This window comes from Anser anser, assembly GCF_964211835.1.
Source record: "Anser anser genome assembly, chromosome: 14".
Taxonomy (NCBI): domain Eukaryota; kingdom Metazoa; phylum Chordata; class Aves; order Anseriformes; family Anatidae; genus Anser; species Anser anser.
This window is the reverse complement of record NC_139735.1, coordinates 6,438,670-6,463,353: the sequence shown is the minus strand read 5'-3', so window position 1 is coordinate 6,463,353 and position 24,684 is coordinate 6,438,670. Positions and strand designations below refer to the sequence as shown.

The 24,684-nt window shown below is 42.8% G+C and overlaps 1 protein-coding gene across 2 annotated transcripts; it reads right to left on the bottom strand.

Annotated features, from left to right (window-relative positions):
- Nucleotides 1-1,505: 1,505 nt before the first annotated feature.
- Nucleotides 1,506-22,416, bottom strand: G3BP1 (G3BP stress granule assembly factor 1). 2 transcript variants are annotated; one of them, XM_083798880.1, is made up of 12 exons: nucleotides 22,259-22,416; nucleotides 10,110-10,223; nucleotides 8,778-8,859; nucleotides 8,262-8,435; nucleotides 7,366-7,456; nucleotides 6,770-6,863; nucleotides 6,201-6,405; nucleotides 5,368-5,469; nucleotides 4,761-4,872; nucleotides 4,250-4,375; nucleotides 4,032-4,162; nucleotides 1,506-2,577 (listed from the first exon to the last, which is right to left on the bottom strand). In XM_083798880.1, the coding sequence occupies exons 2-12, from the start codon at nucleotides 10,202-10,204 to the stop codon at nucleotides 2,371-2,373; spliced, it is 1,419 nt and encodes a 472-aa protein (XP_083655006.1). In that variant the 5' UTR covers nucleotides 10,205-10,223; nucleotides 22,259-22,416; the 3' UTR covers nucleotides 1,506-2,370. The 2 variants fall into 2 exon arrangements, with proteins under 2 accessions (XP_083655006.1, XP_083655007.1); XM_083798881.1 differs by having other exon boundaries at nucleotides 4,032-4,141.
- Between the last annotated feature and the right edge of the window lie 2,268 nt (nucleotides 22,417-24,684).

Here is a 24,684-nt window from a genome sequence, read left to right as displayed (position 1 = left end):
CATAAAAAGACAAAAATCATCTAAGTCAGCCTGTATTTTGAGATGCTGTCAACATAACTTACTTCTGAAAAGTATTTCTGCACAAGATATCCCAAGAACAGTTTCTGTAAATATTTTACCTGTCATCATCTTATAAGATTATAACTTGCTGGGTCTTACTATTTAACATACTGAGCGTGAGTAATATGAAAACAAGCACACACTTCACCTTACGGGCTTTTCAGTTCTTCGCTGACAATCCTCAGACCTTTCTCAACCCAGATGACAATAAGCCAGAGTTGTCCACAAGTGCTTTTTCAGGTTTATGGATGCTTTCACAGATTTTAAGCTAAAGAAATTTTTATTAATAGCACTTCCATAGTCTGAAGTGCAACCTGTTACTGCAATCTCAGATTCAACATCAAGAACACCAGAAAAACACAACATATGAGAATAAAGGATAACAAACAAGGGCAGTTAGGATAACAAACAAGTGAAACACTTCTGTTGCACACCTTCACTTGATGATCATTCCCAATGTGGAAAAATGCAGAGTTTTTTTTTTTAAATACCAGCTGCCACCACAAGAGGAAGCAGTACGCATTTCTAGTACTTCTGGCTGTGAGAGCACACACCACAGCTATTTGCTGTCCCACTTCGTTCTCTTCCACTTTACCAAAATATCTGAGAAACATTCATAAGGAAAGCAATGCAACACTGAAAATAAACCCGAAATAGAACAAAACTCCACTGCGATTAAATACAACCAGGCTTAACCACTAAGTTTGTTGCTTTGTAAGTGGCAGCAAGCTACTGCTCTGGAGCAGGTAGTACCCACTTGCCCTTTAGAGCAGGGCAGTTTTGTTCTACAAAGAACAAAGGTTTTTTGTTTGAATAAAGGCCAAGAAATCTGTATTGCATATGCATGGAGATTATGTTAATAAATTGAGAAAACACGGATAAAATGAACCTTAGCACAGAAAAAGAAGCTTACTAAACGGTTCTTGTCTATTATCAAGAGCTCTGAAGGTCTGGTGTAGACTCAAGACTGCATTTTCATCCAGATGTTTACATGCTACAAAAATACATTGTTCTGTGCAGTAAAATCTTATGAGATCTCTCCAACCAGAATTCATTTATTCAGCTTCTTTAGGAAGTAGAGGAGAGCATTTCTGTTAATTCCAGGACAGACTGGCACCTTCTGTGTTTCTGACAAAAATGACATCTATTTCAGGTCTGACAGAAGCAGGAGATTAAATTAATGCCTCAACTGCAAAAGGAACTCACTTATTGTAGAGAGAAAGAATGTGACAAAAGCACTTCTTCAAAATTTGTAACAGAACCTGCCCATCAAAGCTGAATTTTTAAGTTCCGCATCCAAGAACTATTCAGTTTTGATTACTCAAATGCCAAACTGATAAACAGACAGTATTCAAAAGCTTCAGCTGTAACCACCTCTACCTAACAAACTTAGTGACAGAATGAAGAACATCTTCCCCTTGGAAGAACTCCAACATACTCTTGACTTGATAAAGCAAATCTAGACCTTTTTTATTTTTATTATTTTTTAAACAATTTGCCAAGACTGGAATGAGAGATAAATAGAAGGCACAACAATTTTGCTTTTTTATACAAATACAAACTAAACATGAAAAAACCTCCCTATTTCAATAAAAAAATTTCACAAGTTCAGGAAAAGTGTTTTAAGAGTCAAGTTCTAGACATTTAAAACCTATCCCACAATCCAAAATTTTAAAGTGGTAAAACAGCAGTTAGAATTCTTTTCCGTGATCACGTATCAAAAGAAAAAAGATTCTACGGATACCCATTATTCCACTTTTACAGCGCCACAAAGAGAAAGGTGAATGTCAATTTTTCAAGTGGCAATATCTCCAGATCAGAGGATGTTCATACGACCCTCAAGGGATAAATCAATAGTTTTGCTTTCCTGCCCTTGAAATACTTGCCAAGTACTATGTTTTCCTACAGGCTCTTGAACGCATGCACGTGAAATATTATTCCACTGACTGAAATGCACCCAAATTCAGTAGAAGGGGAGAAAAAAGGAAAAACAAAAAGACATTCTTCTAGGAAAGACCACTGGTACCAAAAAAAAAATCCAGTCCGTAAGTTTGAGGTGAGCAAGGAAATTCAGTTCTTTTCTTTTTAAAATCCACTTTTCCTAAAACGTTGTTCCACAAAGCTGGAATCTGGGACAAGGACTAGAAAAAATAATCACAAAACCATAACACAAACAAAAAGGGGCCAAAATAGTATCAAACGTAGCAGTCTATAACAGGCTAGGGCCACATTCCAAGATACCCAAGGCTGAAATTCACAAATCTGCAGGAAAAAAGGGTTTGCGCCACCACGTCAACATCCACGATGCATTCACTGGCGTTGCCCGATCCCCCTTCCAGCTCCAAATCCTGGCTTCTGGGACATTCCTCCACGTGGAGGCCCTCGAATCCCACCTCCCAGCCCCCCACGAGTGCCTCCAGGTCCACGTGGTCTGTTATCTCTGCGGTCACCCTCCCTGGCAGCTCGTGTTTTCTTCTCCTCCACATTCAAGCGCACCTCTCCCCTGAACATGATAGGCTGTAACAAAAGAAAAGAGGTACTTTCATTAAGGAAATATCCATAAGTCTCCGAAGTCAAAAGATCCTTGCAACTTCATCTAATATCCTCCTTTCCATCCAAGAAAAGTGGTTTTCAAAAGAACAGACCTTTTTTTTTAATATCTTCTCCAGCCAAGCACAGGACTGGTTGCAGAGTCTGACCATTTTCTAATAACTGTAAAACAAATCTCAGACCTTATACTGAGCATTCTGACACTAAGAACTATTTAAACTATTAACAGTAACCTAATTTTATTAATGTGGTAATCCAGTCTTCCACCAGTTTTTTCTTCTGACACACAAAACATTGGATCCTCTCTACCACCTTGTTATACAGGCCAGTGAAGTCTTTCACTTTGATCAGGTTCAACTTTTTAGAGTTGCAGCAAGAAGTGCTTGCTAGATCGGAAACCTCAGTGAAACGAGAACGGAGATGAACAGGTTGGCAACATCCTGAAATCCTCACTGCAGCCAGAGTTGAAGTCCAAAAAACTAAGAACTACAGGAATAAGGATTTGATCATTCCAAACAACTTATTCCAGTAGTTGCACAAACAAGAATGTGAAAAATATTGAAAAAATATATCATCTTCAGCACACGTGCTTTCATCAAATGAAAAGTCTAGCTATTTAATTCTGCTGAACTGGTTACAGAACTAACAGAGCTAAGGATGAAGTACATCACCTTGCTCTAGCCATCAGCTACGCTGGACAAAGCAGCTGTAATAAAGTCAAAGCATCTTATTACAATCCCAGTGCAAACTCTCGCATTACATCAGATAACAGACATCAGGTTTACCTTTTTATTAACTACCTACCAAACCCTTTAAAACTCATTTATAGTCAAGCTTATCCTGAGAAGAGCCCTACTGTTTCTGGACACATGCTTGCTCAAAGCACTGGGCACACGTGCAAAGCAACAGAATTTAGCACTGGTCAAAGCAGGGTAGGAGGTATGTTAAAGTACTTTTATGGGATTTAAGTCTACATTAAAAAATACTTTAATGCCCATCCACTCTAATTTATGCATTTACATGGGCTTGCAGGAAAGATAATTGTTTCTCCCTCTCTCTCAATCTCTTCTTATTCAACTTCTGGCAAAAAAACTCCTTGCCCATACAGGTCAGACTCTACCTTTCTGTATTTACCTGCTTCCTGTGCAGAGCTCAGCAACCTCTCTTGGGAAAAGCCTCTATAACAAATAAGTTTTAACTCACTTGAGTTGTTACCAGCTACTATGATGACAAAAGGCTGCCTGTAAAAGTGCTGTACAGGCCCTTAATATAGGATGGGAAAACACCCCACTTACTTGAGAATACACATGAAGTTAGAAAGGGGCCAAGAGGAATAACATCTTGTCAGTCACTTGGAAAACACTGCCCGTTATCAGAGCAACTAATCACTCAACTAATCACTGACAAAAAGCTTATTTTACCCTGTTGCTAAGGATCTTCTGAACTGGTTCAGGATCATCAAACACCACAAACCCAAAGTTAGGGAGCTTCCCACCACTGTTGATGCGCAGTTCAACCACATTGCCATAGCCTGCAAGAGAAGAGCCAAGTTCTTGGGTCACACATTAGAATGTTCTGTTGACCGCACGGATGGCCATAACCCCAAACCCCGAGAAGTACAATAGAGCAGCCAACTTACTTTGGAAAAATTCTTTTAGTTCACTCTTATCCACATCATGAGGAAGGTTCCCAACAAATAGCTGGTGACTGTCTGGGTACCTCACAATCCGTCTAGTTTCCACATCACCTTGTTCACCCTCACGAACTTGAACATAAAAGAAGAGTTTAAGAAAATCCAGTCCAAATAAACAAAAAGCTAGACATGGTCAGATTAAATGCCTTACTATAGGATCTGAATTCAAACTGTCTATCCATTTACACATTAAAAGAAGCAAGCATCCCACACTAGCAAGTTTGTAACTGCTTCCTTTTTGTTACCTGACTGAAATCAAACACCGAATAGAACCCTGGATACTTCATAGAATGCTAAAAAATGCTCTAGAGCTTTGCAGACTAAGATAACCTAGAATATCCATCTAGGTAGAAATATTCACTTACTGACAGTTAATGAGATTTTCAAAACTTAGATCACACTGATTCCCCAAACCAAAGGGAAGAAAAACGGTGTTACAGTCTATAGCTTTTCTTACTTGGTCTAGGACCCCTCTGTGGCGGGATGTTTGTTCGCTGCTCCCTCACTCTCTGATCTCTCTGAGGTCTCTGTGGTGGGGTCTGAGATTCAGGTTTTGCCTCAGGACGGGGCTGTATGAATTCAAAAACAAATTATCATGCAAGAACCAAACATAACAGTAGGGTTCAACTTTCAAGAGCTTACTATGAAGTTACAGATAAAATACCTTGAAAATATAGAAAAAAGCCTAAATTTGGCTCAGCAAGGCCACAGTTACACAGTTTATATTACAATAAATTCATTCATGACAAGAGTCTTGTTTATCAGCAGGCAAAGGAAAAACCATTAGAGAAACTGCCTCTCCTGCCAAGGGGGTAACTTTTTTTAGACTACAGATGCAGTCAGCACTCATATGAGCATTCCCTGTTTTTCCTTCACAAGGAATTATTCCTTCTCAATACAAAAAACATGGAATAACACTTATTAAATCTCACAGGACACTGTGATAGTCTTCAGTCTCTCCAAGAATTGAGATCATAATCAAGTAGATTTCACTACATTTTTCCTGTCTCAACCTTACTGCCAGTCAGTTTAGCACTTAATGGCTTTAGGTGCTGGATTCCTACCTGTGAGACCGGTACTTTCACAACGTGAGGTGGTATTCCTGATACTGGAACGGCTCCACTGGGAGGGAGGTTCTTACTGGTTACTGATGCCCAGGAAAATGTCTAAAGAAATGAAGATTGTAACTCAACTCCAGGTGCTTATATCTCTCTGAAATATATTTCAGATGATATAGCTAACAGACACAGGGTAATAGGATAGCTTAAGTTTTACTTGACATTCTGAATTCAGCCTTTAAATTGCTCCAATTCAGAAGACTTCGTATTACAGTAACAAAGTCACACTTTAACCTACTTCTGAAACCCATGTAGAATTGAAATACGACACAGCAGCAGCCTAACACCAAGTATCAAACGAGAGTTCAAAGTATTGCTTTCTGGAATATTCATTTGACTACTTTTGCTTCTCTTGACACTGAAGAGTGACAAAAGTCACCACCTCAGAATAAAGTCACATTTTACCCATTTTACTGATTTAGCACATTGGTTACAGTCTGTTCGAAGTTTCAGAAGCCCTGTTTACAAACAAAGAATTTGAGCCTCTCACTGTTGTCACAGTTCACACACCTACCAAGTTTTCAAAGCCTTCCTTTAGGTCCTAACATCTTAGTCAAGCAGTTACTACCTATAATCTCAACTACCTATTACTGTATAGGAGCCAATGGAAAGGAGGCAACTGGACTTGAAAATAGTAACTTGGGCATGGAAAAGAATTAAAGCATCTAAGCACTTCTATCTAATTCCAGATACTTCTTGCACGAGAACAATGAACAAAACAGAGTCTTAACACTGATGAAGCCACTACACCACAGAAAAGTACCACCCATTGTCATTACCCTGGAGTCTTCTTGTACTGCAGGGGCTGGATCAGCAGGAGCTGGAGAAGGACTCTTCTCTGCAGTTTCTTCTGGAGCTGACTCCTCCAACACCGGCTCAGATTTTTCTTCCTGCACCTCCGGCTCAGGTTCCTGTTCAGGTTCTGGCTCTGGCTCAGGCTCTGCCTCTGCAGCTGTCTCTTCCAGGTGTTCCTCTATGTCATTGCTATTATCACCACAAAAAAAGGACACAGAAGTGGTATCGTATTTGATTAGATCACTGGATGGTAAGGAATACTACTTGTTCAATACAGAAGTCAATCACATTGCTTTCAAGAGGAAGAACAAAACTAATCTGTCTAGATGAGGCTACACTGCACAAGCATGCAAGTCTCACAATAGTACGCTACAGACCATCAAAACTTTGCATCTACAGAAAATCTGGTGTCCCTGCATTCAGCCTAACAGCACTTAAGTTTCATCTATCTTTCAACTGTCAAAAGGGACAATGATGAGTAGCATTAAGTTCATTTGACTTGTTTTACAGTCTGTATTACACAACACCTGACTTAATCTAATGTAATTATTACCTGACAGCTTGCTCATAATAAGCACCAGTATCATCAGGAACAGCCTCAGGTGTCTGCTGTCTTTCCTCAGGTTCCTCCCCTTCTTCCTCTGATTCTAATCGAAGTTAGAAAAAACACACAGCTTTAATATTCCGTACAAGCCCAAGTCATCTTCCACAACATGTATTTGAAGCCTTGTGTTTCCTATTTGTGCTCTTCAGCATACCAAGACATGACATTAAACATATTTCCTTACACTTATGCTATCATTTAGGTTACTCAGTTTTGACCAAGGTCTAACAACATTTTCCAACTACTTCAGAAAAGCAGATTTGTAGCCTACAAGTCTGATTGCTATTGCTCAAAAAAAAGCCTTACAGTTCTTTTAACAGAAACAGAATATGCCAGAAAAATAGCAATCGTCTGTATATTGCAAATCCTTGCTGAAGTATAGACAGCATAGTAAAAGAAGAGTAAAACTACAGACAAGAAAGAGACCTAGAATACCATGAAGCCTAATGCTTTAAGAAAATGCTTCCTCTAGTCTGGGAATTAAGCATCGCAATAGACTCAGGAACAAATACCAGCAGAATCATCCAAGATTTGCCTGTACTTACCCTCTGGAGGCTCAGTGTCAGAGTCACCAAAAACTTCATCTTGGTAGCGGAAGATATCATTGTGGACATAAAACTTGTTTGCAACAGAACCCTAGAAGGGAAAAGGAAGGAACTGATTCAATAAAATCAACTGCAATAATGTAAAAAATGAAGTAAGGTAACAATAACTCATGGAGCAACTCATCCTTCTCCCATTTAAAGATTTATATAAGTTTGCCCCCTTTAAAAGAGTCTGCACTATTCAGAAAAAACAGCATCATACTAGGCAAGCTAAGCATGCATGAACCAAGAGAAGAAATTCATTTAGTGCTTTTTAAATCTGATAGCTGACAAAAACATTGACAAAGTAGGAGCCAGAGCTCTCTGTGAAGTATCTATTTTAGTTTGACCTAGGGCTAAGAATTAAGTGATCTCGCAATCCTTTTTTCACCATCATATTCAATTATTTGAACTATTTTGTTCAAAAAAGGTGCCTATTTTGAGAGCCACCTTCCAATGACAAGTAAACCATTTAGAGAATAGGAAAACCTGGATCTTTTGTCTTCAAAGGACAAAGTGTTCTCCTCTTTCCACTAGTCCTTTCCTGATACAAGGGTAAGTTCTAGGAAGGCAAATCAAAGAATAAACTTTAAAATGCATAAGGAAAAAGTGCGTTGCAGGTACCTAGTAGCCACATTTTTTAGATGTTTACATCTGCAGTTACGATATTCTGGGTTAACAGACGAACATACCGAAGCAGGGACATTCCTTCAGAATCTCTGGAGTATTACTACTAAATTGTGTGGTAAGCTACCTTTCTAGTCTAACTCCTCAGATTCCAACGGTGAATCAAAAAGGCCTCAAATCTTGACATTAGAGTGTAAGCACTGTAATAACTGTCGCTCAGTATAGCATACCTCAGGCGCAAGTACAAACGTCTGCATGAACCTGCGCACTGGCTGCATGTTATTGGAGAGCTCTCCCATCACCTGGACTACAACGCCGTCATTGAGGGTAGCATGGGCATCCACATGACGGATCTTTGTGTGGCAGTCCTTGAAGTTTAAAGACAGCACCTTCTTGTGGATTTCCTACAAAAGGACAGAATAAAGGTTACACTGCGAAAGCCATTTCCGCTAAATCAGCAGCCTCCAAAGAAAGGCAACAACACTCAGTTTTAGATTCTATTTCTAAACTCTAGCAAGCAAACTTGGCAGCATTCTCTTTGTTTTGCTTTGCAAGCAATTTTATTAACTTTACTAAAAGGAAGCACATCTTGCTTAACTATTGCTGTTTACAATTAGACAGTTGTTTCTCCCCATTTTCTACAGAAAACACTGACAAAGTGAATGAATCACAGCTGGATATTTGCCTCAACCACAAAGGAGACCAGAAAAAGAATGAAATGACACTAAGTTTTTCCAAGTACTTACAGATTGCCCATAGACTGCATCAGCTGGTTTTCCATTAGAATCCAAGCCACCATGGACATAGGAAGAGTTCTTTCCATAAAACCTGTTGGAAAGAAGTTTTAAGTATTTGTTGTGCAACAACACAGAGCCTCTACATTAGAGTACACTATAATATACTAACAAGCAAGTATTTTTTTTTCCTGCCTTAATTACTGGAATACAGCCATACAATTCCAGAGTGTCACTAACAATTTTTTTGATCAAAGGAGAAAAAAATGCAAAGTTCTCCTGTGTAAGCTGCAGTGTTCAGGTCTGTCAGATACCCAAGCACTAATAGCCAAAAACAAAGTCTCTTATAGGAAACTAGATGGTGCAACCCTGTTCTCCTCTTCCTGTGTAAGAGCTATAAAGTAACACAGTATCCTGAACACACAGGACGTGAAAGGCTTCCATCAAGCTCTGGTTTAAAGCTTCAGCAAGGAGCAATAGCAGTTTTTGTTCATCTACAGTACTGAAAGCACTGCACATAAGCCTCCCATTTTATAACTAGAAATTACAAGCTAAAAAGTCAAACATCATGGGACTGCATTCTGACAGCAGATAAAAAGAAAGGCTAGAACTGGAATCCACAGCATGTCCTAAACTTTCCTCTGACCCAAAAGGAGGAGGTCAGCTGTCCACTTAACTGGAAAAATCTCTGAAAAGCCTTTTGAAGGCTTCCCTGAGACTGGAAGAAGGAAAGTTTCAAGAGTTGCTTATCTACCACATTAAAGCACAATATAACAAAACATATCTTCAAAAATGAGAGTAAGTCCTCAATGTACGATACCTATCAAGTCAAACAGGACCATTTTGTTTCAATAACAGATTGTAGTTCGCTGCACATTCATAGCTTGTCTGACTTCCTTTAAGAAGCAGCTGGTGGTATGACTGAGACATACCAATATAGGAGTACATGCCATTTTCAGTTTCTCCCCTAGTCAGGAGGCATGGTACCAAGACAAACAAAACTGTTTAAGTAATGTTTATCCAGCTTTCATTTATACTGATTACAACTAGAAGTAGCAAGCAACGTACTGATTTACCTTTATTTAGAATACCTCTAGCAGTGTTTCAGTAGCAACCAGAACAAAAGTTTTTATAGCTCCTTTAATCTTCATTATTCATGTTTTAACCTAGTTGATCAAAACCGGAAGCAAACTACACCCAGAGTCTGTCTTGTGTAAAGTAGACTTAAATGCCCAAATCTTAAGTCTGGCAAGCCAAGTCACGGGAATAAATTTATTCACCGATTTTAACAAAAAAATTAAGAAATGCATACAGAAAAAAACATCAAGTGAAGCAGAGCCTTACCTGTGCAAATAGTCAGGTGCCTGGTTCAGCAGAGTATAGTACTGCCTCACAAATTCCCGCCCGACCAGCAGGGGACTTGGCTTCTCCATCACCATTTCTTTGGTCAACTGAAAGCTAAAGAAAATCAAAAGCTCCATAAAACACTAGCATTTCACATCACTGTTCAAATAGACAGCATAAGCCACATAATCATGGTGGAAAGCACACACGAAAACCTGTTAGCAGTTCTACCACAGTAAGCAGTTTAACCGATATGTTTTCAGAGACATCAGTCTTTGGTGCTGAGGAGGAGGAGAGGACTGCCAGGGAGCAAAACCAAGTGGTGGGAGAGGCTGCACAAGCAGGCCTCAGTAAAAGGCAGGTAGCAAGTATGGTTCTTCAATAGGATTTGCTAAGTGGCTAAGTCATTTACAGTTGATCCAAGTTCTACTTACCTCACTTGACTTCAGAATCAGAATTAAAAGTCAGATGTTCCAAAGCAAAGCCTGTGCTACTGTATTAAGGGCATTTTTAAAAGGTCAGAAAAAGTCCAATCTATTTTTGTCAGTAGTGCAGCACTCCCTGCCTGTGAGTGACAAGTGCTGTAGAGGAATATCGGATTATACCAAAATTACTGTGCTACAAACAAACGTATGCTGCTTTTCCCTTACTTTCCCTGAACTCAGCAGGTTACCTATCACTTCAATCTGAAAGATCAGTCACATACCTAGACCAAAGGACAAATTGATCTGGGTACCTTCTACCCAACTTCAGCAAGTCAGTAAATTGCAAGAAAGAAGTATTTGCAGGTAGATTAAACATACACATATCCCTTCAGGACAGGTCAGTCAAAACAAAGCATATTCCTGTTTCTTTCTTTTCAAGTATTCATGCAAGCTGTTCAAACTCATACAAGACAGATTGAAACTGGAAGGAGAATGTAGAAATACGCTCTGGTATTGCTGCACACAGTTCAGGTGTTTCTGCAAATCCAAACCCATACAGTACCAACTTGAGCCCCAGGAAATCACCACTAATTCAGAAGGCATCTTTCACTTACGTGCTTTTATTTAATACTGCAGTTATGAGTAGCTTCAAATGGCAGTGTTACCTAAAGAACTAAACAATGGAAGTCAGACTAAGAGGGTCCTCTAGCAGAGCAATCCAAATGGAGTCTGCAAAGCGCATGCCATGGCAGTTACGCTGGGACAAGTTTTCTCTTGTCACATAGCAGCACCCTGTAGCCAGGGTAAACAGAGTTGCCCACAACTATCACCTGAACAAAGCCAGTGAGGACAGACTGCCTTTTCTGTGCGGTTGTGCAAAGCCTCATCCTGTTCACCCTAGGATCTTGTCTGAAATTCAAGAAATGTGGTGAAAGCAACAAACAAGCACTCCTTTAAATGCTAAGAACAGATAACAAATTGTAGTTTCAGCAGACAGAGGTGACCTACCAGGTTAGGGTATTACATCAACAGTTTCAAGTGCATGCCACGTATAGGTCTGCAAAGGAAGCTATTCCTCACACATCCAGCAGCATGGTTTTGAAAAAACAAATTTCAACACCCCCCTGCCCCAAACAAGAATACAAGAGGAGGCATGGAACATGGGATTTTGCATAAAGCTAAATCCAAACTAATCTGGCACCCTTCTTCCATCTCAAACTGTGGTCTAACACAAAACATGCTACAAATGAAAGACAATGAAACAGTTAAGCAGTGGCAGAACATGCCAGTAACGTATTTGAGGATGTGATTCCACCCAAACCACCAGTAACGGTCAGTATGCATTGCATCCAGTCTAGATAGAGATACAATACACTAATTCCTATCCTGGGAGGTATGCAGTTTAAGATTCAAACCAGAAGGTATAACTAAAATGCTATTACTACAGCAAAACTTGGTATAGCTTTGTGTGCACTGATGTGTATTGTCCTGCTTTTAACAGAAAAAAAGGTGAGTTATTCACACCACTTTCTCTTTAAGTTTTAAAACAAAGCCTACTCATTCCATCTCTGAAACGCGCTTTTTCCTAGTTAAATACAGGGGAGAAAGATCTGACAGGCTCCAGAGGATGAACGTATACATGAGCTCCTGGTCATCCAGTAGGACGTGTGCGTATCAACACCGTACAAGGAAATGCTACTTATGTGACAGCACACAGGGAGTAAGACCAAACATGACCTAGAACTAACGAAGGCTTTTCATACATTGAAAAGCTTTCAGTTGGTGATGACATTCAAGAGCTAACCATAGAGAAAGTGCTATGCCACGGTTGGGTCTGGCCTGCAGGAAGTGCTCAGATTCTGCGGACCGCTTTCATTTTAGGAAGTTCCCAGTATTTGTGGTTTTGAAGAAGCCTCTGAATCATAAGCATAATGTCCACACATACAGATGTCCAAGACTGAACACAGTCTGAGGTAACTAATTAAAACCTCAAATTTATGAACTTGATTGCCTTCTAGTGCATGTTAAATTAGATCCCCACAAAATATCAGTAAGAAAAACACAACAGGGCAAGTAAGGATAAGTTGTGGGTACCGTGCTGATTTCCTAATTTCACTTTCTATTTCCTGTAAAGCACTTGTGAAATACGATCACTGCAAGCAGCAGAATGACCCTGAAGCAGCTGCAGTGGCAGACAACACCTTCACTTTTTAGACTCAGCTTGGCTTACCAGGCAATGCAAGACTCAATTGTTGCACAAAAGTTCAAAACCTTGCCCGTGCTGTGGGTTTATGATTAGAAGACCAGTTCTACCATATCCCCTACACTGAGTAGGGCAAGAGCTCCACATAAGACAGCACATACACACTCCTTGTTCACCCCGCTTTTCTTTTTCTGGGGGAAGTTGGGGGTTTAGTGAATGTATTTCATTTCCTTACAGACTAGTTTCCTCCAGAATCCAGCCACATCCCTACTGATGCCCAGAGGCAGATTTTCTGCACAGTTCTGTTAAAGGAATCAGGCTCCTTTAAGAATTATTTTCCAATTGCTTCTAGAATATGAATGTACAAAGCTGGATTTCCTCACAAAATGGTAAACTGTTACCTGCAGGACTTGAATCACCACAGCTCACTACCAAAAGCTCTTTCCGATTTGTCCTCAGTGAAAGACTCCTCATGAGTATTAACCCACCGGCACTCACATCGTCTTCTGTGCTGTTCTGACTTGTCCCAGCACTACACTGAAGACATGTGGAAGGTAGTGGCTAGTGGTTATGTCATATTTACAAGACATACTCCTACTGCAGAGGGTGAAAAGTCTCAGAACCAACTCTTTCCATGGAAAGAGGAGGAACAGCAGAGTGCCCAGATCTCATTAGGATCTGAAAAAAATGGGAAAAAACCTCTATGTGACCTAATCAGGGGACAACAATCTGTTTTTACTCCTGCTGCACCTGCTGTTCTGCCAGTTGCCATCTGTTCTTGAGCCCCAGCCAGCGCAACCTGAATGATACAAGCCGAGCATCACCAGAGTATATTTGCTCCCTAGCACTCATGAGCAGTTTGTTACTCACCTTTCTATTCCTTGACCTTAGAATAACTGCAAATACTTTATGCTACATTTCCACTGCACAGATCATAATAGTACCAAATGTTTGAGCTGTCACTACATTACTCCTGATAGTTTATCCAAACACTGTTGTCAATTGAGATTAAAGGATGAGAATTGATAGGAAAAGCTGGAAATCCGATGAGATTCATTCAGAAATATGCATTCATATTACTCCATATATGAAAAACATGGAATAATTCAAATTATAGCAAATATATTATAACAATTCTGCAACATAACTGAGCCCTTTCCTTAAGCCAGGAGACTTACGACTACCTCCTTTACAGCGGTTATCACCTGGCTAGTGGAAAATTCCACCATCTGTTACAATGCTCCTACTTGGCAGGAAATCAATGCCAGGCACTGAATTTCTAGAGTACAGTTATGTAAATTAGAGCCATTTATGTAAATTGTATATTAGCAAATTTAGGTCCACAGAGCATATTAGCATGTTACTATTAACAGAATTAATAGGGTCAAAGAAAATCTAGTATTTTCTCAGACTGCTATACAATTGTGAAAGTGAACCATTGGCTGTCTAAATTTTATTTTTGACTTATATTCTATACAAGAAGCAGTCTGTCAAAAAAACAGCCACTACAATGGATTGCAGTTCTCTGATTGGAATATTACACAGCAGACACAAGCAACAATCCTACAGCAGTTCTACGTGCTCTCTTTTGGCTGTTGGTGTGCTGTAAGACAAGAATGTAATATCACATGAGCCTCTCTACACATTGGTGCATTTTATGGAGTAAAAAGTGTCGTTTCCTCACCACCTTTTAATTACAGGCTTAACTAAGATATTCTCCCAGAGCTGTTACACTGCTTCCGACACCCCAGTCAACTTCTATGAAGTACAATTCGTATCTTTCATTTCTAAATCTTTACCCCTAACTATACAAAGGCAACTCTGACAATATAATTGATGCGCTTCACAAATGAAGATATTTTCCCCTTTAAACGACATCAAACTTCTCATGCAATTCTACTTCCTTATTTTCATGTCAATTAATTCCTTAACATAAAAGGACTTGGAGAACTCAAAACACCCAGAGAATCTCACACGGAAGAGTATCATCTACATTTAAGTGTATCACATTACAAAACTAGCAAAAAAAGCAATTTTGCTGGACTTTAAAGGTCTGGTCAATAATTAACAGGACTGTGTAATTAAGCGTCATTCAGGATTTCTGCAGGTTCCTTAGGAAGAGGTGGGGATGTTCAAAGCTACAAACCATTTATCTATGTGGAGTAACCAGCATTAGAAGCAGTTGCACTGCTGCTTTGGACAATAGAAAAACAGCCAGTACAAATGAAATAAAACTCACTAATATTTTGTATGTAATGCCTGCCAGAAGCATATGTTAAATCAACAAAGGAAAAAAAAAAATCCTGTTAGTTTCCCTTCTCCACGCATTTTATGTGACTGGTGGTAGCTAGTGATGCTGATTGAACAAAACCAGGGCAGCCGGTACCTGTGTGAACTGAAATACAAAACACTGCAGAGCGAACAATGAAACGCAAACAAGCCAAACTTGCATCACTCGGCAAATTCCAGAGCCTGTCTCATCCAGGGATTTGTACCACTATGCTAGCTTTCTCTCAAGTAATGTAAGCCTTTTCGAGGAAATGCATATTTAAAAGACTACAAGATACCAGATACACCGAGATGTGAGATGCCCTTCTTCTAATACAGCATTAACCATCTGAGGGGGAGAAGGAATAAAGATCAACCCCAGTTGTTAACCTCAAGACCAAACCATGAAGCGCTGAAAAAGCACCTCAAATAGGTGTGCAACAAAAGCTTCAAAGCACTAAGCTCCTTTAAAAAACAGGAATCATTACTGGTGTCACATGGATGAGCTACAGTGTCACAAGGTGCACTATCACAGCAATACAGCCTGCATTTTATACACAAGTCATTACAGTTACCTGCCAGCAGACAGTTCTACTTTTGAGTTTTGACAGATCCAGAGGGAAAACAGTCTGAAAAATCATCTTAAGAGGTAACAAGCCATATGCTGAAAGCTACACAATAGGATAACTTGCCCAAAGAACAGTGGAACATTTAAAGATGGAATTTGCAACAACACATCATGAGGTTAGGAGCATTCAAATTAACAGGACATAAGTAGTAAGTACTGACTACAAACTTCCAGAGACAGGTACTCCTCAACCAAGATCAGAGCACTGTACGAAGAGCCTTTACTGATAATCTTCAAGATGTGGATCTGGATACTTAATGCAGCCATTTCTCCATTGACTAATAAAGAATGGCATCTTCCATCCAACAGCCACACTGCCTACAAAGAGGCAGTGCCTCTGGTCACAGGGTACCTGAGATATTACCAAGAGCTGGAGTCTAAAAGAAGTCAGACAGCAACCAGAATACTCCACCCTCAGGTAAAAATCTCTCTGTACTTTATTAACATGATACTGCAAAAAGGCAGAGCAACAATACCTGAACCCCTTTCTGATGCTCTTTGAGATATACTGATGAAGGACTCTACAGAAGAGCTACACATTGTACTAACTAGAAAACAAAAAATTAAGAAAACTGAATTCAAGATTAACTATTTGGATAATTTGATTAGAAAATAATCAGGATAAGAAGATATAAGAGTTATGTTTAAAATTGGATAAAAATAGTTCAGAATTACATTCAACACTGCTCATGCTAATACTGAAAAACCACTGCTTGCCAGTGGCAGATGGGAAGCCTTACCCAGCAGCAATGTAAAGCCCTTAAACACTGCAAGAATACAAATAAACAAACCATGAATTGCTGCAGAAGAGCTGTCATTCTAGAAGTCAGCCTGTGTTTTTGCTAACAAACCTAAGTGTGAACCACAAGTACATGGATGCGATGGAGTCTGCCAGCTTCCAGTCAACATTCAGTGTTTCTTGTATTGTTCAGCTCTGCCAAGCAAGAAAGAGACAAACTGGTGATTTTTTTTTTACTGCCATTATTGAGAATTTAAATGAACAGTGACCATTTCAGAGGAATACAACTTCAAGAGCATTAAGATCAAAAGCAGAGAAACCAAATACAAAGAGAACTACCTGAAGTGTAAGTACGGCACAGTGATGTGGGGAAAATAAGAGATATTATCCTAGTTAGGAACACAAAGGCCCACTTACTGTCCAAAGACAAACAGCAGATTAGGCTCTGTTTAAAATGGAATGGAGACAGAAGTGATCTAACTTTGAATCTTAAAATAAATTGGAATTACGCTTAAGTGTTATCACAAGGGTTTCTCGACAAGTCTTCTTAGCCTCTGACCACAAAACACTTTCCTTTCCCTGAACAGAAGGCCTACGTTGTTTGTGGTATTTTTTTTCCCCTTTTTAAATCTTTTTCAACTATCTTCCAATTTTCTACCACTTTGTATCACGCAGTCACCACTTCTATTCAGTGAAAACCGCAACATTAGTGATACACAGAAGGAGACTAGCACTTTGGCAGAAGCAGCTAAGCATTTGGGTTCCTGCTTAGAATTAGCATCAAGAAACAGGTTTTATTGCAGAGTTAATGTTGTAACAGCTGCCCTGTGCCCATGACCCAGCAAGGGTCACCTTTCAGCCATCAAGTTCAGACTGCAGCTAGTGTATTTGCATTACTTTTTGAAAACTTCCGCTGTTCTGTATCACAGGAGAAGAATATTCAAACTCCGAAGATACATATCTAAGTTATTTCTTACGTTACCAACAGACCAAAACACTGAGTTTCACGGGCAGTTTATTTCAATAACGTGCACTAGAGGTTTATGATGGGGGAATGTGAGGTGTTTGCCCTCCATTCTCAGATGTCCCAGCATGGCTCTGCACCTCTCAACGAGTCATCACGATCTGCATGCCACCCTTTACACAAAGGAGATGCAGAATAGGTAAAGCAGAACCTCTAGAAAGCACAAGTTTAAGTTGCTATTATTCAACATTTATCGACTAGAAAATACTGAAGCACCAAACTAGACATCTTAATCCCTCTGGTCTTCCTAGATGCCCAACAGGCAAGAGAGCTCTGAATTGATGGCTACTTTTCTAAACCCCTCCTGTGGAAGGACTCCGCTGCTGACAGCAGACCTGTACACAGTCTGAATTTCAATTGCTGTTTGGGGGACCTTCATGAGACAGCAGTAAAGGTCAGCTCTCACCTGCGGCAGGTCTTACCATACAGTCTGTAAGCAACCTGTGTTTTTGTTTTCAGAACACCCAGAAACAATTTGGTCATCCTCCAGTAACAGTTACCCCCAAGACAATCCCAACAGCCTCTACCTGTACCAATGCCCCCGAATCCCTTTGTGTCTGTGGACATACAGACATTAACATCTGTAGCCAGGCACGTTATATTAAGTGAACAGCTCCAAAACAAATGGAACATGCCTCATCCCTTCACCATTTCATACTAGTACACTTCCGTAGGCTGCTTATATCCTGCTTTAGTTTGATGAGGAAAAGCTGAAAATTGTCTTGACATGGAAATAAAGCAAGTTAAGCAAAGCTGCTGTAAGGGACCTGATGTAAGATAAACTAAGATAATCTGCCCTGAGCATAACTAGCTATCTTGCGATGATCTGAACTATGTTGCATCAAGCTTTACACAGAAGATTGGCCCCCGTGATTTGACAGAAATCCAAAATTAACTCCTCTTCAAAATGTGAGTTCTCCCAAATCTCAAAGCCTTGAGAATTCACAGAAATATTCCTACGCTTCTTTTAATCCTAAAATCAGGTCCTCCCAGAGAGGCCATCTCCCACACTAGGTTGAAGGATTTCTGTATCTAACTAGACCTATTCTAACTTCCCTTAGCCTACAATCAGAAGTACTGTTTTTCTGTAAAGCTACATTTTAGTCATGGAAATTTCACCCTAAAGGCCAGTGACAGTCGGAATGGTTTGTTTACTGATTTTGTTAATGAAAATTAAGTCACTTTATGTCCATGCTGCTCTCTGAACTGCTTCACTATGAAGTAGCTACTTATACCCTATGATTTTGCCATTAGAACAGGTTTTGTTTTGACATCCAAGAGCTGCTCCAACAACTCAATGAAGTTGGCAGCAGATCCAGTCATCTTCTCTTAGCTCTGCAATTTTTCCATTTGGCTCCACTGCAGCTTCTTAAAGTAAAAAGCCAAAGTTACTCCCAAGCACTCAGATGAAGCAGATTAGAACACCTAGCTACACAGATATTACAATGAAATAAGCACACTCCCACTTGGATTAAAGTCACAAGAATTAAATTTTGACAAAATATTTTCTGCATGCCAAGCAACAGATGCCTTTAGGAGTCAACCAAGTCACCTCTATTTCAGCCACAGAAGACTCAACCACCAAATACAGACTGGATCCTAGCAATTAAGGCTGATCCACCATGGTATTATTACTTCAAGACATTTAAAAACAAAACGGATCAGCATAACAGCCAAAAGTGAAGCTAGAAACAGCACAGGGCAATGCAGAAGAAAATGGATGAAGGCCACTCACATTTTAAGATTCCGTACTTCAGATTTGCCTCAGCAAGGAATGTACAAATCTGTTATAAACCTCGTAACTGACAGCTCACAATCTCCAAGCTCTCAGAGCAAGTACTCCACCAGCTAGGCCTTCTGGAAGAGGTCCAGCCTTAATATAGCTAAACTGGGGCTCCAGACCTATATAATGCTCATGCCAGCAGTTTGAGGCATCTTTTTAGATTATCTGAAGATTAAAATTTTTGTTTATTTTGGTTGGGGTAGCAATTTTTTTTCCCCCATTTTGTTTTTTCCATTTGGTCAGTGAAGTAGCTGGAGATTATCAAGTCTATTAGCAGTTTCAGCACAAAGTTATTAGTTTCTTCAAATCAATTCTGGAAGTTTGACACAGGCACCTGTAAAAAATATCCACTCTTCTAGACAAAACTACCACTTCCACCTTTGGTTTATTTCAAGTACAGCGAACTACGGCCAGCGTAACAACTAGCACCACCCAAAGCCATGTTCTACTTTGATTTCCTCTTTGATTTTTCTTTCATCACACTACTTCCTTGGACAAAAAGGCTCAATTCTAGTATTAAAACTACAACGCTCAATTCAAACTTTCAAGTTTTTTCTAACTCATCCAATAAGCCATTTATGTTAGTCTCATGACTGCTCTCTCAAAATTACTACTGTTATGAACAGAAATATCAATGTGCACATACAGTAACACCATTTTTGTTTTATTACACTTGCATTAAAGCATGCTCCTCAATATACACTATTATAACAGTCCACAAGGAGAAAAAATGCTAGCTTTCTGAACCAGTTTTCAGACATACCCTCAGTCGCTACTGAAAGTGAATGGTATATCAAAACCAACATCACCTCATAAAAAATGCTAAAACAAGGTGCATCTTACTGAAGTTATTTTAAAGTGTGAATTCTGATGGCAAAAGTTTTGCTGTACATTCTCAAGAGACCACAGGCAGTAAGTGCACTAAAACCAGGACTACAATAAAGAACTTCCTGTTTCATTAGGTGCCTGAAGGTTTCATGTTTAAAAACCAAGGTGTTCAAACCCAGAGTACCATCAGTTGTGCGACAAACTCTGTTGATGCCGTTGTGTCAGAAGCAGAATGAACAATAGGGCAAAGCGGTCCTATACTCACACTACACAAAGCTTTCCCACCATCTACTTTTGGTTTTGTTTCTTAGGTTGCAGTGTCACCAAAAAAAGCAAGGAATCCCTTCAGATGATGCTGATGTTTACATTTGACCCACATGCACAAAGGAAATTTGGTCTGCCTGGTCTTCTCTTTTACTTTCAAGTACGTTTTGCAGCCTTCAAAAAAATTGGCTCACACTTAGACAAGTTCCCTTTTTGGGGCTAGCTCGTGTTCTTCTATTTCCCACAACTCAATGGAGACCACTATTCAGCTGGATTTTATGTATACAAGATTCTTTTAAAAAGAAGATTTATATTTAAAGATGTACATTTCCAGAGGTTCCGAAACTGATGTGATCCTTTTTCTAGGACTGTGCCGAACTCCATTTGCTAGTGTGTTTTAAGACTGCCTTTCGGGAAAACTAATTTTGGAACATGAGTTACTAACAAAAAGCCTAGACATTCTCATCACAAAGATGCTCTACTACTGGGGTACAAGACCCCTAAGCATGTAAATACTTACAACTGGCCTTCAGTTTAGCTATGTGGCCTACTAAGCCGCCTTTTTTTTTTCTAAAAAAAAAAAAACTAAAGCTCAGCTTCACTACATGAAGTACACTGACTGAAACGCTCCTGGAAAAGGTGAGTCCAGTTCACAGGATGCGCCCCTGCTACCCCCAGAGTCACAGAACTATCACAGAACCTTTTTTTTTTTCAGTAAAACTATTAGTCCTACTCTTTACAGAAAAGGGATTAAAAAAACTGAAAACTTGGTGAAAATTAAGATTTCAGAAAAGAACTCAACTGCAGTTTGTTTCCCAACTTCTTCACCCCCTTCTCTTTATGATGCCCATCCACAAGGTCTCATTAGCTGAACACAACCCACCACGCACTACATCAGATCTGTGGCACCTGGAAGTGTTAACTTTTGGAGCTCAATAGCAGTGTCCACGTTTCCTAAAGCTGTCACTTCTGCCTGTGAGAGCCCAGGCTAGACAAAAATAGCATGCACTGAAAATATGGCGGCTTGCTGCAAATGCTGCTTTCAACCAATTGTGGGGGGGGGGGGAGAAAATAAATCATTTTCTTTGCAGCGAGTAACCGACTATATGTATGCAAGCCTTAACAAAAAAGGTCACCAAATAAGCCCACCAAAAATTGGTAACGTATTAAATTACCCAGCTCGAGACTGAAACGCACGTGAGAGACGTACGAAACCCTCCCTCTGTGGGTTTCCCTTCCCTTTCTCTGCCCCTCAAGCAGCACACTGAGAGCCCTGCAAGAGGCCGGGAAGCCCCCCTGCGAGCAGCGCTTCGCATTTAAATCCTGGCTTAATCTCGGACCCAGCCAAGGTCACGCCGCGAGCGGGGGCAAGATGCGCGCCCTCCGGCCGGAGCCCCGGCTCCCTCCATCCACGAGCCCCACGGGGACAGCCCCCCCTCCCTCTGGGCACCCCCCTCTTTCTCCCCGCTCCCCAGCACCCCATCCCCGGCCGGTTTGGGCCCTCCCCCCCCAAAAAAACCCACCCCTCACGGACACAAAACCCCCGGAGCGCGCCCAGCCGAGAACAAAGCTGGCGGCCCCGCGCCCCGACCCGCACCATGCGGCCCCCCCGCCGCCCCCTCCCGGCCCCCAAAACAACCCCGGGGAGCCCCGAGGGGGGGCCTGGCCGCCCCCTCACCCCTCCCCGGGCAGCCTCCGGGAGCGCTGCGGGCCCTGGGGGCTCTCCACATCCCCTCAAGGGGCCCGGCCGCGGGCGGGGCGCTCGCCACAAGGCCCCGGCGGGCCCGGGGGGGCCTCGTCAGCGGGGCCGCGGCCTCCTCAGCGCCGGGGGGGGGTCCCCCCAGGCCCCCCCTCAGGCCGCGGCCTGCCCCAGGGAGGGGGAATGGGAGGGCACGGGGGGGGGGGGCCGGGCGCCCCTCAGCCGCCCCCTGCCGGCTCCCTCTCTCCCGCCCGGCCGGCCCGGCCCGCGCCGGGCCCCCTCGTTCACCTGCGGGCGGAGCGGGACGGGAGCGGGAGGCGCCGCTTCACCACAGGCCTGCCCCGGCGGACGAGAAGCACCTCACGCAGCGGCGTGCTCTGCCGCCGGCTGCATATATCCGGCGCGCAGCCTAGCCCGGCGGCAGGCGGATCCACCAATCAGAGCGCGCCGCTCGCCCTCGTTCGGATGCTGATTGGTGTGCAAGGGGGAGAGGGGGTGGGAGGGTGGATGAGAGGCAGGTCGTTCCACCAATCACGCGGCCTTACTGCGCGGGGAGCGAAGATTGACCGGCACGCTGCACAACCAATAGGCGGCGACATTCTCGCTGATGGGGCGGGATGAGATCTGATGGATGGCCCCTTCAGCCAATAGAATGACAGTACCCGCGCTTCTAGGCGCGAAGGGCGGGGCTGCCCTGACGCGGTAGTGTGGTTGAGGCGCGCAGCGGCGCCCTTGAGAAAGTGCTGGTAAACCCCGTTATAGATAGGGGCGGGCCAACGTGCGGCACGGGGCGCGGCGGCCAATGGGAGCGCGCGGCGGGCCTTGACGGACAGGCAGCCTCCGGCGGCCTTAAAGGGACAGGCAGCGCGCGCTCCATGCCCAGCACCACCCCCTGCTGGAGGACAGGGGGCGCGCACAAAATGGCGGCGGGGCCATGCCCGAGCTCCCCCTGCCCGGCCACGGGAGCCCAGGGGCACGGCGGGGGGGCTCAGCCGGCTGCCCTCCCTCCTTCCTGGGCGCAGCAGGCGGTTCCTCCGCCCCAGAGGAGAGCCAGGCCGGGCAGGGGGTGCGCTGAGCCCCCCCAATGCCCCTGGAGGGCAGGGGGAAAGCCGCCCACATCCCAGCTCGGAGGCTGGCAGGGGCTCTCCTGAGGAGAGCAGGGCGGCGAAGAAGCCCGCGGTCAGCCTCTAAAATGATGTGTTTTCCCTTTGTTTATACACCATCCCACCCGACACGTATCAGTGACGTGAAGCAGAGATAGATTTAACCCTCTAAAAATGACTTCCCCCCCGCTGCCATATCCCCAAGCTCGCCCCGACCCCTCCCTGCTGTGCTGAGCAGAGATACAGCCCGGGGATGGCACGGGGCTACGCGTGGCGCTGATGTCCCCTCCCGCTATTTATTTATAGGCAGCGCCGCATTGCAATCTGCCAGCTCATAAATCAGGGGCGCGCGCTGTCGCAAAGTTTAACGTGAGACCGATGACCCAGCAAAACAGCTAAAATAAACCCTGCCGGGGCGATGCCAGGCATCTCTCGGGGAACGGCAGCAATCCAGGGATGGGAAATTCCTTTATATATATATAATATACATATAATAGTCAGCAAAACAACAAGGTCCTATCGCATTAAAATGAAAGTCCCCATGGCAGCCTGCTAGGAAAAGCATTTGCATCATCTGCTCAGTCTCCCTATCAGAGGCTTGGCCTGTGCAGTGTAAACTCAGCGCGCAAGGGTTAGCCAAGGCCAGCCGAAATCCCCGCACGCAGCTCCATTCCCTGTGGCAGCAAATAACCAGGTTATTCTTCCTGCTACAGGTTAGGCTTCTTAACAGGAAGATCTTGAAGCCCCGCACGTGGTCAGGAAGTAGCACACCCCACGCAGTGCTGCCAGCTTTTCTCAGCCCATCTCCTTTCATGGTGACCCTGCCAGTGCACCCGAGCTGCGGAAACCCAGCTGCTGGCCCCAGCCTCCTCCACCTTCTTCCAGTTTGGAAGAGAGGAGCCCGTCCTCCTTCAAAGGGCCAAACAGCCAGGGAGAAGGAAAACCATACAGAAACACCCTCAGGGACCATCCTTTCACTCAGCCTCTGAAGTAGAGATGCTCCCCACAAACCCCACTCTCTTCTGATAAGCCTATGCCAGTGCATCTCAAAGCCTTGGAAGGCGGAGAAGAACAAGTTCTCCCAAGCAGCCTACCTAACCCTCCTGCCCCATCCCTACACCTCTTTTCCCAGCTCTCTCCCACCGCCCGTTGTGGGATCACCAGCTGCAACCACAGGCAGGGGACCAGCAGGCAGGGTGCTGTTAGGGATCCGTGCCGGGTACAAACTTTCTCCACTGCTTTCTCCTAGACCCTTTAGGCATGTGAGAGGGCATCAGCCTTACTCCCGCCTTGGGCAAGCAACGTGAGGCTTTTCGGACCAAATTCTGCTTCTCTGTGACCCAGACAGCTTCTGACCAGCCCCCAGCGCATCTCCTAATGAGGAGTGGTGGTGTTTTACTACCAGAAAAACATAAAGAGACACATAGCCGAAGGAATCAGGAAGCTTTAAGCTGCGCTGCTCTCAAAGAAAATAAAATTTAAACAACAACAGCAACAAAATTGTTCTAAAAATTAAATTGCGGTCCCCAAAAGGCGACTGAAACCCATTCGGTCAGCGTGAAGAACAGGCCAAAGGGGCTGTGAGCACCCCGTGGATGGACGGCAAGGCTC